Here is a 15,107-nt window from a genome sequence, read left to right as displayed (position 1 = left end):
GGAAAACTGATACCAAGTTGAAAAGTAGAGTGGCTCAATATGCTGTTGTTGTATTGATGTTCAGAGAGTGTTACAGGGTACAATATAGAGAGAGAGCCCCAACGTCTCCCGTGGGAAGAGGCACGCAGGCCACAACGGGAGAGTGATTAGCGATCCTAAGATCTTGGGAAGGTATAACAGCTATATAGAACTAGCTGAATGCACGTACGTTGCCACGGGTCAAAAAATGCATTATAATCAAATAATTTTTTGAATTAAAAAATGTGTGTAGGATATGATAGGACTGGTTTCAATTCCTGGACAAATTGATTCTCTCCCTCTTATTTCTTCCTAGGCAATCTTATTATGTTTTTCAAAACTCCCCCTTGCATCATTTTATTCTCCTCACCTTTCCTTTCCCTTCATCTTTTTCTACAGTGTCACGTGGGCAAGCCCTATTCAAAATCTTGTATTTTCATTTATTATGTCATCGATTCAAAATATTATTTGATCTCTTTTTTGAATGGAAACTTACGAAGTCCTCTCACAACTAACTCGAAAGAAACATAAACTTTGATAAGTATAGAAACAAAGAACAAAATCATACAATATAGAGAGAGAGCCTCAACGTCTCCCGTGAGAAGAGGCACGCAGGCCACAACGGGAGAGTGGTTAGCGATCCTAAGATCTAGGGAAGGTATAACAACTATATATAATACAGCGGGTTCAGTATATATACATCAATACAACACATATACATGCATGTTAACACAAAAACGCACTCCTTGCTTGACTGGAGCGCTTTGCAGTCGTGTTGCGCTCGTCTTGCTTTTATTTTGAGCATCAGTACAGACACAAGCGCTCATATATACACGCATACATTGACTTTTATGAACGCACATACGCACACCCTACCCGTATGAGCACCTCCAAGAGACTGAGCCGGCATATCATCTTGAGATTTACGAAGTCATCGTAGGCGCCTCGTCGTCGACGAGAACGTCTCCTTCCATTGAAAGCGTATCACCGGAAATCCTGAAATAAATCCAGGAATAATGCGAGCACCAGGATTTGAACCCTGATGGGTTGGGGATACCACTGTCCACCTAACCAACTTAACCACAGGTTAATTCGCTGCGCTCGTCTTGCTCGAGCGACTCAGCTGGCTGTGTGCTATGATTTTCGAACGCGATTACACCGGTCCGCCTCGTGTTGTGGTCTTCTAACGTCATGTCTTCGTCTTCTATTAGCGTAACTGCATCATCATGCATTTTGTCGTGGAGTTTCGGCGCCACGTCTTTGCCTGGTGTTAGAACTTTCATGTCTCTAGCATCAGTACACTTAGGCTTTGGATCGTTCTCATCAACATCATGTTTCCATCATCACTTTCCTCGCCAATGAGAAATTGACAAATTTAACCTATGGACGAAATCAAATCACAGAATGAACTGCCTGTGAAACTATTTCACGCGGCTGACCTTTTTGTGTGACGCCCGATACGAAGGCGCCACACTACACTGTGCAACGCCTCACAAATAGGCGCTACACGCCTGGCCAGCGTCGCACCCGTGTGATCCGAAAATTACTAAGTCAGTGTGTAGCGCCTGAGAGCTAGGCGCCACACTATACAGTGTAGCGCCTAGTTTCTAGGCGTTGCACTAGTGGTTGCTTCATTTTGTAGTGCAGCGCCTGAGAGCTAGGCGGCACACCATACAGTGCAGCGCCTATCTCTTATGCTCTGACAATGACTTAGCAATTTTTAGGCAGTCTGGGGTGCAACGCTGGCCAGGCGTGTAGCGCCTATCTGTGAGGTGTTGCACAATGTAGTGTGGCGCTTTCATGTCGGGCGTCACACAAAAAGGTCAGTCACGTGAAATAGTTTCACGGGCAGTTTATTCTGTGATTTGATTTCGTTCACAGGTCAAATTGCTCAAATTTGCCTCGCCAATGAGTGCCCTTAGCTTTAGTTCTTCCTCGCAGCCAGCTTTGCAGCCATCAGTGAAGCCACAATTATGACATCTCACTTTTCTAGAAACCATACTTCTACGGAACTGTGCCAAAATAACTAATTATGAGGCTATTTTTTGCAAATAACACTAGTAGCCAGATTCGGTCGATTTAAGCTTGTTTATGAAAGGTGAGACCCGTTGAATAGGGTGACGTGGCACGACCTAACGAATCGCAAAATAAACAGAATAGCAAAGACTAAAGTGTAAAGAAGCCTAAGAGGAGTCATCTTTTCAAATAAAATGAAGATAAAGGTGGAGGATCCGACGCGCTTGAACTCTACCCCCACGCCACCTCCGAAAAGAAACAAACTTCACCCCCGGAGAGACCGAAGCTATGTGGGCACTTGTGGCGTGGTGGCCGGAGATGGTATGGGCGGCTCAGACGCAGGGTGTGGCATTGGGTGTTCGTGCTCGTGATTGGGAGGCTTGCTCCCCGGGCAAACTTGTCGGCTTGTGCACAGCGCGATGGCGGCTCGACCTCGGCCCCCGCTTGTCAGCAGCGCTGCTCGGGCAGGTCCAGGGCGAGACACGCATGGGGTAGAGGATCTCCTCTGTGCGCCTACGGTTGCTGCCCACTATAGACGGATGAGCATTGGAGCAAGCGGACGCATGGCAGCGGCAACGCATGGGCGCGAGCATGCGGCCAAGGACACGAGCAGGCAGTGGCAGACGCTAGCAGGCGCAGCACGGGCGCGAGCAGGCGGCGGCATACGCGAGCAGTCGCAGCACGGACGCAAGCAGCGGCAGGTCCGACCGCGCACCGGAGCAATCCCACCGGACTGGTGGGGACGGATGTCCCAATTGCTTTTCTTTTCAGTGCCAAGGACCCAATTGCTTTTTTCAGGGGTCTTTTTGCAAAACAAAATTTTATCTGGATGTAATAGGCTTCATTTTTGGCATGTCACCCTGTCTAGCTGGACCCACATGCAAGCCCACATGTCATAGTTGCGCTCAAAATGGCCAAAGCCACTGAAGTGGTGATTTTTGGTATAATTCCATAGAAGTGTGGTTTCTATAACCCTAGCCTTCAGTGTCGATGTTTTTTGCAATTCACTCCCTCGGTGGGGGTGCAGCCTCGTTGTCCGTGTCGGGGAAGTTCTTATTTTTTGTGAGAAAACTTCCATTCTATTCATTTTCAATCATCGCAATACAACAAACACTAAAAATGATAAAAAATTGCATCGATATCCGTCGACCACCTAGCGACGACTACAAGCACTGAAGCTTGCCGAAGGCGCGCCGCCGTCACTGCCCCTCCCTCGCCAGAGCCGGGTAAATTTAATATAGTAGACAGTTGAGAAGTTGTCATGGTAAGACCTCATAGGACCATCACAGCAGAACAGCAACCGCCGCCAATGAAGAGTAGCGTAGATCGAAAGGATCCAACATGAAAATAAAAGAATGTAGATGAACTACGACCAGAATCAAGCAAATTCACCAAAGACAGATCCACCGGAGACACACCTCTACACGCCCACTGATCATGGTACACACCGTCGGGACGAGGCTAGGTGGAGAGGACCTTATTCCATCTTCAGGGAACCACCGCCGCCTCATTTCGTCAAGGAAGTTCTTTCTCGTCGAACACTGCTTCCCCTTCTTCTTGATGCTGCTCGTGGTGATCTTAATTAATGTCTCTTTGTACTAGAAAAGATATTTTTTATTCCTTCTGGTGTATTTTTCCTTCATCAGTTTTTTGATGTTTCTCCTTTTTCTTCAACCAAGAGACTTGGGTCGTTCCTGAAATATTGTGCCTCGTTTCATGGAGTGGGAAATTGGGTGAGCACGAGGAGCGACTTTCTTCATCGCCAATCACCCCTTGGAAAAGCCATACATTGTATGCTCTTATTTTATTTATCTTTTTCATGTGAAAACGTCTGGTGAAAGATGCAATCTCATAATTTCATTTCCTTGCCCTGCTAGAAAGCGTGAGTAAATATCTTATCATAAAGTCCACTTAATTGCTTTTATTACAACAAAACTTATCCAGCCTCTGCTTTCGTGCTATTTTTGTATTGCAATAATGAGCATTAATATCAAACCTACTATAAAAAGGATTGCCCTCTCAATTTCTCTTCCTCAAGGCTCACAAGTAGTATCGCTTTCCTATCAACGCCACATACAAGTTAGGATGAAGATTGCAGCTTTGGCGCTACTCCTAACACTCGCCTTTCTCGTGCTAGCATCAAGTACGTTTAATCAGTTCCTCCAAGAATGTTGCATCAACCCAATCAACAAAATTGTTCTTTTCATGATTTGTATTTCTTCTTGTTGGTAATATTTTGCAGATGCTGATACGGAACCAACTTGTACGGTCAAATACCTGAAGAAGTTTGGTGGGTATTTGATTGGTGGTTGTCAGGAAGATTGTCACCGAATACTTACGTGCCCTGAGGACAAGGAATGCAATTTGGAGGCTGATATTGTTGGCAAGAGGTGCAGGTGCACAATGTGCATATACTACTCCAAGGCTCCCATAAAGGAAACTGTGATGTTAAGTAACTAAGCTAATATCAGTGCAGGTTTGCTAAAACAATAACAATGCCATATCATGGGGTGTATTAGCATGACTATTTGCAATAAATCTTTATAGAACATAATTCAACGTTACACAGTGCGTGTGTGCACCGCTTCTCTTCGTGATAGTACAATGTACTACGTCCAAAAAACATTCGCCACAAGAGTAGTAGTATTAGTGTGTGACGTGTGAGTTAAAAAAAAGGTGTGTGACGTCTTTTTTTTAAGTTCAGACAGTAGGGTGTGAAGAGCATATATGTGTGTGACGTCTACCTACAGATAGATGGTGGGTGCGAGAGGACTCGGGAGAGTCGCGACTCGTGAGGATGCGTGTGTGCGTGAGAGAGGGGGGGGGGCACGTATCAATGCAATGCATGTATCCGTAAATCATATCTGACAAACGTTCGCCACAAGCCGTTTCCTAGCGAACCTTATAAAACTTTTATAAGATCATCAAGCATGGTTGACATTGGCCGGAAAAACTGAATTTCAAGATACAAATTTGGTGAATACTGGTTTGTCTCGAACAAATAAATCTCGGATAATACTTCTGATTTGTAATTTATATCAAATATTATCCTAACTTAGATTTGGATGTCCAATAATACAATAAGGTCCCATAATTCGGAGGCTAATACTGGGGCGAGATCAGCTTTAATTGCATGTTAGGATACCCCTCTGCACTCGCCAGGATCTATCAATGTGGAGATCCATTTATGGAGCCTAGCTCTAAGATGGATGTTGCTTCCAACCTAGCCTCCGACTCTTACAACTCTTTCATTCTAATGATCTGCATGGTGGAACTCATCAACATATCGCTCAAAATACACCTCATGACTTAAAAGTGGCAGGGTCTGTTTGTATGTATATTCATTCACTGTATGACAAGTAAGGGCATGTCCAACACTGACTAAGAGAGTAGAGGGGGCCATGCATGTGAAGAGAGGACTATGATGTGATCCGTGAACATTATGTGGGAGAGAATCATCCAATACTATTCACAAATTAATCCAGTTGGACGAAGAGAGAGTAGAGGAGGGCCATGCATGTGAAGAAAGGAGGACCACGTGGAGGTTTGTGCCGGTCAAATGCATGTCCCGTCTCCGGCAAAGCTCCCCCAAGTCTGTACTTATGATACTAGAATTTCAGGGCATGTCACACTTGTGTTACTGGTGTCTGCATGTGACGACTAATGGTTGCGTCTTTTTCTTTTCATCTGGTTGCGTCTTTCTTTTATTTTCATCTGGTTGCGACTTTATTTTATTTTCATTGCAGGCATATGCGGAACTGCCTCACGTGTGGTGATATTGTGCAAAACCAAACCGTAAACCAAAAACTGAAAAAATCAAGCATTTTCTTTGGTTTTTTCAGGTTCTTCTTTCAGTTTCCAAATCTGAAAACCAATTAACATTCGGTTTTTTCTGTTAGAAAAAAACTGTTTTCTGTTAAACTGAAAAAAGAACTCCATCAGTAGGTACCTATCCGTATGCAAAAGCTTCTACATATGTATTTTTAGAATCCAAAGCTTGGACATATATCTTCAGGCATACTGCAATGTTGATGGTCCACGCAAGCAAATATCAGCCCAAGTCCGTGCCAAGTTATAAACCCTAACTAAGTGCCAGGGAGCACCACAAAAGAAAAACTCCCGCGTATTTCATTCGTACTGGCGGCAATCCCAATTGCAAATAAACACCCATTAAAACCAGATTAAGAGGAAAGAAAACATCGATAACCATGGATGCACACCTCTGAAAATCTTCATGGGGAAAAACAACATATTTCTCATCTTATTCCAAGAGAGAGAGAGAGAGAGGCCAGATGACTGGCCACATTCAAAATGCGTTTTCGTTGTGTGGGCACTGAGGCCACCGTCGGCAACACAAATGTGATGCCATGTGAAAATAAAGGACGTGGACATATTAGGGTCTTGAGTCATGATTATTGGATTAAGTACGGGTAATGAGGATAATCCCAAACCTCATAAAAAATGCTCTACAATGTACTAAAAAAACGATGCACCAGACATCACGAGGAGCTTGCTAATGAAACATGTGCCCTTTTGTGCATGGCCTTAGCCACATGATGATATAGAAGGTGAAAAAACACAAATCTCTCATAATTTAGTTGATTATAATTGGTACACCACCATTAAGTACGATTAAGTTGTCTATGTATTTCTCACATATGGGGTATTAACTATTTAAAGGACAAATCACATATTCCTTCGGGCTTCAATAATAATTGGATCTATATATGTAGCAATACGCACGGAGATGCGGACATCGCTGGGTAGTATTGCTGTTGTCCATCGCCCCTCCATGCATGCAAATTAAGAACTTCTTGGCTACAACTCAAGAATGGTTACGAACGTCTAACGTTGACTTTGCTCACGGGACATCCCTGCTTCTTTTTCTGCTGACTGTACAACAGACTTTTAGTTATTTTGTGCTCTCTGTTGTAAACGATCTTGATCTGGTCGAAAGAAACATATATTATAGTTCATCAAATTTCATAAGTGATCAAACATCCTAATACAGTAGTATTGACGATTTTCATTGCTAAACACACTTTTGCTCTGTTTGAAATTAAGTACTCCCTCCTTTCCGGTTTATAGGGCTTATCTCAAAATTTTAGTTTTTCCATTTTATAAGGCTTAATTTGGTTATTCCCCATCACATGTTCAGACTTCAAGTTGCATTAAATCATTGCATGCAAGTATTAAGAGAAAACTGACCAATACATGCACTTTATGCATGCATGCATTGCAATTAATGCATCCGTAAACATAATTTTTTAAGGAAAACAAGAGCATTAATTGGGTGCTTTTGCAAACTATAAAAAATATTCCACCACTCATCATCTACCTTGGTTGGTGAGATTTTTGAATTGAGTCTTATAAACCGGAAAGGAGGGAGTATCTAGAGAGCATGAAGTGAAACTTTTTTTTTATAATAAGTACTATTCTCTCCATTTATTTTTGTAAGACAGTTTAGACATTTAAGACAACTGCCCAAACAGTTCAATTTCAGCTGTCTAAAACGTCTTATAAAAGTAGGGACTTTGCTACGACTGAGATGCGTACCCTTGAGTGTAGCCCGATGCAGAAGATGGATAGCTCGACGGCAGTGAGTGCGACAGAGAAGGAGAATTGGAAGGAGAAGAAGGGTGGTACGGCCTCGGCGGCATGGCCAGCTCGTCGATGCTCCTCTCCAGCATCTCGAGCACCTTGGCCATCGACGGCCGGTTCGCCGGAACGGTCTGTATGCACCACAGCCCGACCAACGCCATTTTCCTCGCGATGGTCTCCTCCTCGGCGTCGCCTCCACCGTCCTGTCGCGCGACCAGCACGCCGCCGTCGCCGAGCAGGTGATCGTAGATCCAGAGCGGGAAGAACATGTCGGTTTCCTTGGCGGCGGCGTAGGCCTTGACGTTGCTCCGGCCCCCGACCATCTCCAGCAGCAGCATCCCGTAGCTGTAGACGTCGGACTTGGCGGACACGACCCCGAACCCCCGGGAGAAGACCTCCGGCGCGATGAACCCCACGGTGCCCCTGGCGTCGGCCATGGACAGGATGCTCTCCGTGGGGTCGCACAGCTTGGCCATGCCGAAGTCGGCCACCTTGGGCCGGAACCCTTCATCCAGCAGCACGTTGTGCGGCTTCACGTCGAAGTGGATGATGCGCGTGTTGCACCCTTCGTGCAGGTACTCCAGCCCCCGTGCCACCCCCGTCGCGATCTCCTGAAGCGTCTCCCACTCGAGTCTTGTCACCGGGGACTCCGGCTTGGACGACGGTGACGAGTAGATGTACTTGTCGAGGGAGCCGTTGGGCATGTGCTCATAGACGAGGGCACGCTTGGAGCCCTCGAGGCAGAACCCAAGCAAGGTGACGATGTTGACATGGGACGTCCGGCCGATGCTGATCACCTCGTTGAGGAAATCCTCGCCGTTGGGCCTGGAGTGGTGCAGGAACTTGACAGCGACCGCCCGCCGATCACCCAGAGTGCCCAGGAACACTGCGCCGTAGCCGCCTTCGCCGAGCTTGTGCTTGAAATTGCTGGTTATCTTCTTAAGCTCCGAGTACCTGTACCTCCGGGGAGCCAGGGAGCCGTACTTCTTGAGCAGCTTCTCAACGTTTGCATTGTCAGCTTTGATGTTTTTGTCCATGATGTTGGATACAAAACTCATGCTGCGGATTTGTCGATGAAATTTCAAGGCCATGACGAGGCACACCAGCAGGATCAAGCAAGCTGTGGCGGACACTGATGCTGAAATTATGACAAAATTAAACTTGAGTATAATATGTACTATGCAAACTAACCAAAAGTTATTACTAATTCCCAGCACAATATGATAAGGCCCTTCCTGGTGTCAAGACTGTGTCAAGTAGGCAAATTGACGGGACAAGGTAATTAAGAAAAAAGGAGTATTTAACCAAAAACTACCACAATTCATGGAAACGTGTTGAAAAACTACCACTTTATGATTTTGTGCCAAAAACTACCACTTTTGTCTTAATCTGTTGCTAAAAACTACCAAGTGTGAAAATTGCTCGCTTTGACTGGGTTAAACCCGAATCTGACTGCCCGACCCCACAGTTTAGATGCCAGCGTGGCGAAGTGCACATGGCCAGCCGTTCCCAGCCGTTAACGCCGCCTGTACACCGGCCAGATGCAAGCCGGCCATAGTCTGCCGTGCCTGGGCCAGAGGCGAGACCAGTTGCGCCGCCCCTGCGGGCAGCTCTGCCTCGCTGCAGCTCCTCTTCGCCCGTCGCCTGACCCTCCTGCCGCTCAGGACTGCTGCCGCTCGCCTCCGACCCCGTGGGTCGTTGTGGCCTGCAGCTCCCCGTCAGCTCCAGCCCCATCGCTCCTCCGTCCAGCTCCGCCCTCCGTCTTCGCCAAGTCTGCGCACGACCGGCTCCGCCTGCCCCGGCAGTGCTGCTGCTCCTCCCGCGGGCGCCGGCTCGTCCCTGCTGCTCCTTCCGTTGACCGGCTCGGGCGCTGGCCAGCTCGCGCCCGCATCCCGGCCCGTGAGCATCGCCTCTGCTCCGTGTCGGCTCCAGTCCGCGCCGCCCTGGCTACCGAGCGCCCGCTCGTCCGCCGTCTCGCTCCGGTACAGGCGCCTCCGCGCGCCGGCTCATTCCCGTCGCCGACTCCGCCACTCCGGCCGGCCCAGCCTCCCGCACTGCCCCGCTCCGACAGCTGATGTGCTGCCTCGCACCGCTCCCGTCTGGCCACGCGCCCGCATGCCGGTTCCGGGCGCCGTCAGCCAGCTCCGCCCTGCGCGCCGCGCTGGGTCCTCCGCTGCCGGCCTCCCGCGCCCTCCGCGCAACCCGGCCCGGCCGGCTCCGCGCCTCGGCCGTCTTCGAGTTGGCCCGGCCTCCGCCCGGCCCGCCGGCTCCGCCCGCGCCAGCTTCCTCATCACCGACCTCCATGCTCCTCCAAACGCGGCTGCTTGACCACGAGTTCCAACACGGCCGCCCTGAATCCGCCTCCCCCGGACCCCCCCCCCCCCCCCCCCCCCCCCCGCCGTCATGCTCGCGCCGGAGCGCCGCCTGCAGGTCGCGCCGTCTCCTCCAGATCCGGCCGCACCGCCGTAGTACTTCATCTTCTCCGCCTCCGGTGAAGGCCGTCGCCGTCTCTCGATCTCTTTCTACGGTGACGGCAAAGTTAACGGTGCTGACTTTTTCCGTCCTGACACGTGGGCCACACTATCATAAACGAGCCAAAGCGAGCAGTTTTCACGCTTGGTAGTTTTTAGCAACAGATTATGATAAAAGTGGTAGTTTTTGGCACAAAATCATAAAGTGGTAGTTTTTTGACACGTTTCCATGAATTGTGGTAGTTTTTGGTTAAATACTCAGAAAAAAGAGAAGTTCGATGACCCCGAGAAGAAACTATGTTAGATGCTAGACACGCCATAAGTTACAGTCTACAACTAATTAAATGAGATACACATTAAAGAGTTTAGTTGCTAAGGCTCTTTGAAGAGTTTAGTTGCTAAGGCTCTTCATGCACTTAGCACCCCATCTAACCATCTATACATTGGAAGAGTTCTGAGACCGATGTTACAAATATGATGTGGTTGATGGTTGTTGAAGCACATGCTTTCTTGCTTACACACAGTTGCAGCTAGGTACGTACCTATCAGGATGACCTTGTTGCTGGATTTCTTCCCATCTGCATACAAGGAAAAAGCCAATATACATGAGCATGCACAATGTCATCAAGGCATCAACCAAGCAAGTGACCAAATTATATAAGTATTTGCAAGACTAATCAATGAAGTAGGTCCCGATGGGAGACTAATTAATCTGAAAGTGATGCATTTGTACTGTGCTAAGGACATACATGCGTTTGTCGGACTATTTGGCAGGCCTAGCTGCGTCACTGATTAGGTAAGAACTGTTAAACGACGACTAGCTAGTTGAATGGATTGGAAAATCTTACCGGCCGGGACAAGAAATCGGACGGTAGATCGAACGCCTAAGCTTGATTGGTTACCGTCGTGTTCACACGACACGTAGGCATGCATGACCAAACGACCACAATATTCAAAGCATGCAGGTCACGCTCATACTCCAGACACGTGCGTGAGTTAGTTGAGTTCTACCGTGTGCATGTACTTAACGATGCACCCTCGGTGCACGCAGACAAACTCTAGTTTTCTGTAAAACATTGCATCTTTATGAATACATACACGCATAAACTATCTCAATTAACATGTTCGAAAGACTGGACCAATATATCTCAAATTTGACGAAGTCATCAAAGACGTCGCGATATGGATGGGCACACCATACGAGCAATACTAGACTTAACTAGCTAGTACTATAACAAACGTGAATAATTAGAATTGGTCTTTGGGTTAGGCTGGGGCCCACCCGCCTGAAAATTGAGGGAGGGAGGGGGGTTGTTTAAATTAAATAAAAGGTTTCGTAACCATACGTAGGTTTTCTTCGTAGGTGTAGGATTTTCGCACACCATACGAACGACTGATCACAAAATTTTCTGAAAAAATCTATCATAAATGTAGCAAAATGTGATCACTATGCTAAGTCTGGTACTCTCTCCATCTCACTTTACAAGTCTTATACGAACCCTGACAAACAGGTTTGAACACAAGAAAGTTAACCATCTGAGCTAGATCGATTAGCTGTCCTTGAGTTCACACGACACATAGGCATGCACCAAGAAACGACGACGGTCACAATATTCGAAACAAATCACGGTCATCTTTCCGGACACATGCTAGCTGCCGAGGAGGAGGACGTGGAGTTCATATTCGAAGCATACGTCGTTTGTCGAGTTGATTAACTTGAACCTTGTGTACGTAAGTACGTACGTACTTTGCGATGCATGCTCGGAGCATGTAGACACATGCTAGCTGCCGAGGAGGAGGACGTGGAGTCCCGGCTACTTGCGGCTAAAGTATACGTACGGGTTTAGGTAGGACCTAACACGGAACCCATTGGCTGTTTGGCCAGAATACTGTTTGTGTGTTTAGAACTTTAGATACGATGAGATCGATCATCGACAATGACAGGCGCTGACCCAGGAGCCAAGTCCAAGCTAGCTAAGCTAAGGGCGTTCAGCACGTCGTTTCGGTAGCACGGCTACTGTTGCTGGTCAACCGGAGGAACCTTGTCCTAAAAGTTTAGCCAGCTACCAATAGCACATGACAAGTTGACTCAGCACAAATATACTCCGTATTTTTATCTGAGAGGGTCTAAATGGAGCAAGAAACTCCATGTTAATGCACAAACTATACTGGGCAGGACTCCGCGGTAATTTGGTGTTTGAGAAAAGCTCCACATTTTAGATACGGACATTAGACTAACTACTAGTAGGACCCACGGGGTTGTTGAAGTGGCAATGGTAGGATGAGAGCGTCTACCGGCAATATCTAAACGGTGGAGTATTGGATGTGATGTAGACTCAAACATAGAATAAAAGGTTATTTTTAAAATATGAAGCTTTTGCCATAACTTGTGCAAATTACGTGGAATTTATTAAAAAAAAGCTATCATTTTCGCGGTCCTTTGATAGTAAGTCATCTGTGATAACTGGGTCGACTATTGATCTAGATGTGTCTGCAACTATAAAATCACAAAGTGGGAGCGTGTACTTCTGGTGCTGTGCGTTCATGCGTGCATCTATGTTATACTCGGATCAAACACCCTTTAAAGCTCAGAGAATACCACATAGGTTTTGCAATTCGTGACAATTATGATCTTCAAAATGAAACTAGTTCAGACAAAATTTAAACCTTTTACTTCAAGTTAATCTCGAATTACAATCTTGGCAGATCTACCTACATGTTTCTCTTCATCAAGACGAGAAGCTAATCGAGATAGTAGTAATTGTGAAAATAAATACTACCATTGTTTGAAAATATGAGGTGTAGTTTGACTATCTAAATTCATACTTCCACTAGTAATTATTTTAGTAATATAGTTTATGTTGCATAAAATATACATCATTGCATTCATATTTAAAAGCACCCATCTATGAGTACATTTAGTAATATGTAATAAAGAAGTCGTAAACTTGGACAAAGTATGATTAGATTTACTAACATATATTTTTCTTTAGTACTAACTTTTATATAAATCTGGACACAAACTTTAGAAAATCTTATTTAAAATAAAATTAGACTATTTTTTAGTTGAACTAGACGTTATTTTGCTATATAGAAGTCGGGAGGGCGTGTGCTTACCGCATCTGGCCGGGCGCGATGATCCGTCGGCGCAAACGCACGCAAAGGCCTCGGCGTCGGAGTCGTACCCGCACTGGCCGCCGCTGGCGCCGCACGCGCCGCAGTCCCCGGCCGACGCCCTCCACTGCAGCAGGTACCCTTCCCTGAGCAGCCGCGGGTACTCCACCCCGGCGCTGGCGCCCGGCGACAACGACCCGGCCACCGGCACCACCGCGTAGTCACACCCGCCGGCCACGGCCCTCGCCTCAGTGGTGTTGTACCGCGCGTCGAGCCGCACCACGGCCGCCGTCCCGGGGCACGTGACGTCGACGAACCCCGCCGTCGCCGCGGGGGCCGTGCAGTTGAAGAGGAAGAGGAGCTGGCGGTTGGTGGTGCTGGCGGAGAAGGGCGCGAGGCTGAGGCTGGCGGAGACGTCGATCTTGGGCACGGGGCAGCCGGCGTCGTCCGTCTGGACGTTGTCGTTGGCCACGACCACGGCGCGGTCGGCGTAGGAGACGCGGAGGAGCTTGTAGCCGCCGCGGAAGGAGCGGGCCAGGGACGCGCGGCCGCCGCGGCAGTCCACCTGGAACGCCGACGGGCCGCACGGCGCCGGCTGGGCGGCGTCCGTGAGCCAGAACGGGTACTGGATCGTCACGTTCCCGCACGCCTTGGGCGCGCACGTCGCCACGGCCGCCGACGCCGGCAACGTCAATTGGTGCAGCACCAAGCATGTTGCTGCTAGGACGGAGAAGAGCGCTTGTAGATGCATCGCGACGTACGTTCGATCGATCGACCCGTGGGTGGGTGGTGGCCGTGGTGTTTCGTTGCGTGGAAGAACGTACGGTGTGTTGGTAATATAGGGATGTAGCTAGATAGGGGATGGAGAAGAGGTAAACGGGGAGTGTGTATTTGACTGGTGTTTCCTAATGTGGTGTCGCGTTTGTCACTTTATTTCGTGGACTTGTCTAATGTCTATGCTTCCGTGTGTGAGACTACCGAGTTAATTGGTTTTAGTTCGTGGGTGCTGATAATAATAACGGCATGCTTTACGTGATGCTTGCGTCGGGAGATTGGGACTGGCAAACGGTAGGTGAGTGCGCACCTTCGTCAAAGTCGACTTCAAAAAATTGGAGCGGAAAATGGGCAATCGCCATTCGACCAACCTGTACGGAGGGTGCTATCTTATCCAGTTTATATATTGGAACGGCGAACAAGCATGTGGTTGGATGGTTAAGAAGACATTGATATTCTTGCCCATCAGAGTTTAATTACTTGACATTGGTGCTCGCATGGATTTTGCCTGCATTGTATGTGCGTTTTAGTTGGGCCTAGCTAAAAACCAATATTTGCACGTTTTTGGTTGCTCCCATTCCCTCTAGCCTGGCTGCGGCAAAATGAAAGGCAGACTATTTAGTTGACGGCTTGTTTAGGCGAAAACAGAAGGCATGGTATTTGGTTACTTGTAACCCATGTTGTCTGAGATAATTTTCTTAGAGAGGTGGTGAGATTACCAGCACACTAGCAGTAAGCGTTCGTGTGGGACGTAGAAGACGTTTACTGTAGCACTCTGTTTAGTTCGTTTTTGATCATTTTTTATTATGTTTTAATATTCTTTAATAATTTTATGTACTATAAAAGAATTATACATGTGGTGAACATTATTTCAAAATACACACTGACCATATTCTGAGCATATGATGGACATTTTAGTAATACATGATGAACTTTTTAGTATTATACGGTGAACTTTTTTTAATATATGATGAACATTTAAAAACTATTAATAAATGCGTTGAACAATTTCAGCATAAGCAATGAGCATTTTGTAATATACACTGAACAATATTTGAATACACACTGAACATTTGTGTAACGTATGCTGAACAAAATTTAAAACAGTGTGGA

At 47.2% G+C, this 15,107-nt stretch overlaps 1 protein-coding gene across 1 annotated transcript; it reads right to left on the bottom strand.

The window, feature by feature from the left end:
* Positions 1 to 6,596: 6,596 nt before the first annotated feature.
* LOC125542470 (LEAF RUST 10 DISEASE-RESISTANCE LOCUS RECEPTOR-LIKE PROTEIN KINASE-like 2.1) lies at positions 6,597 to 14,136 on the bottom strand. The gene is made up of 4 exons (XM_048705515.2): positions 13,224 to 14,136; positions 10,649 to 10,684; positions 7,591 to 8,773; positions 6,597 to 6,980 (listed from the first exon to the last, which is right to left on the bottom strand). Exons 1-4 carry the CDS (start codon positions 13,969 to 13,971, stop codon positions 6,947 to 6,949), a joined length of 2,001 nt encoding a protein of 666 aa, XP_048561472.1. The 5' UTR covers positions 13,972 to 14,136; the 3' UTR covers positions 6,597 to 6,946.
* Positions 14,137 to 15,107: the final 971 nt, after the last annotated feature.

Source organism: Triticum urartu, chromosome 3A (assembly GCF_056163025.1).
Source record: "Triticum urartu cultivar PI428250 chromosome 3A, HENAU_Tu73, whole genome shotgun sequence".
NCBI classification, from domain to species: Eukaryota; Viridiplantae; Streptophyta; class Magnoliopsida; order Poales; family Poaceae; genus Triticum; species Triticum urartu.
This window is presented reverse-complemented; position numbering and strand designations above follow the sequence as displayed.

Excerpts from the sequence above, each read along its gene's own strand:
- LOC125542470 (XM_048705515.2), bottom strand. The coding sequence starts at position 13,971 with ATGCATCTACAAGCGCTCTTCTCCGTCCTAGCAGCAACATGCTTGGTG. Across the intron at positions 10,685-13,223 it reads ATCGCGCCCGGCCAGATGCG|ATGGGAAGAAATCCAGCAAC; the intron begins GTAAGCACACGC and ends CCTTGTATGCAG. Across the intron at positions 6,981-7,590 it reads GCATCGGGCTACACTCAAGG|ATCAAGATCGTTTACAACAG; the intron begins GTACGCATCTCA and ends TCTTTCGACCAG.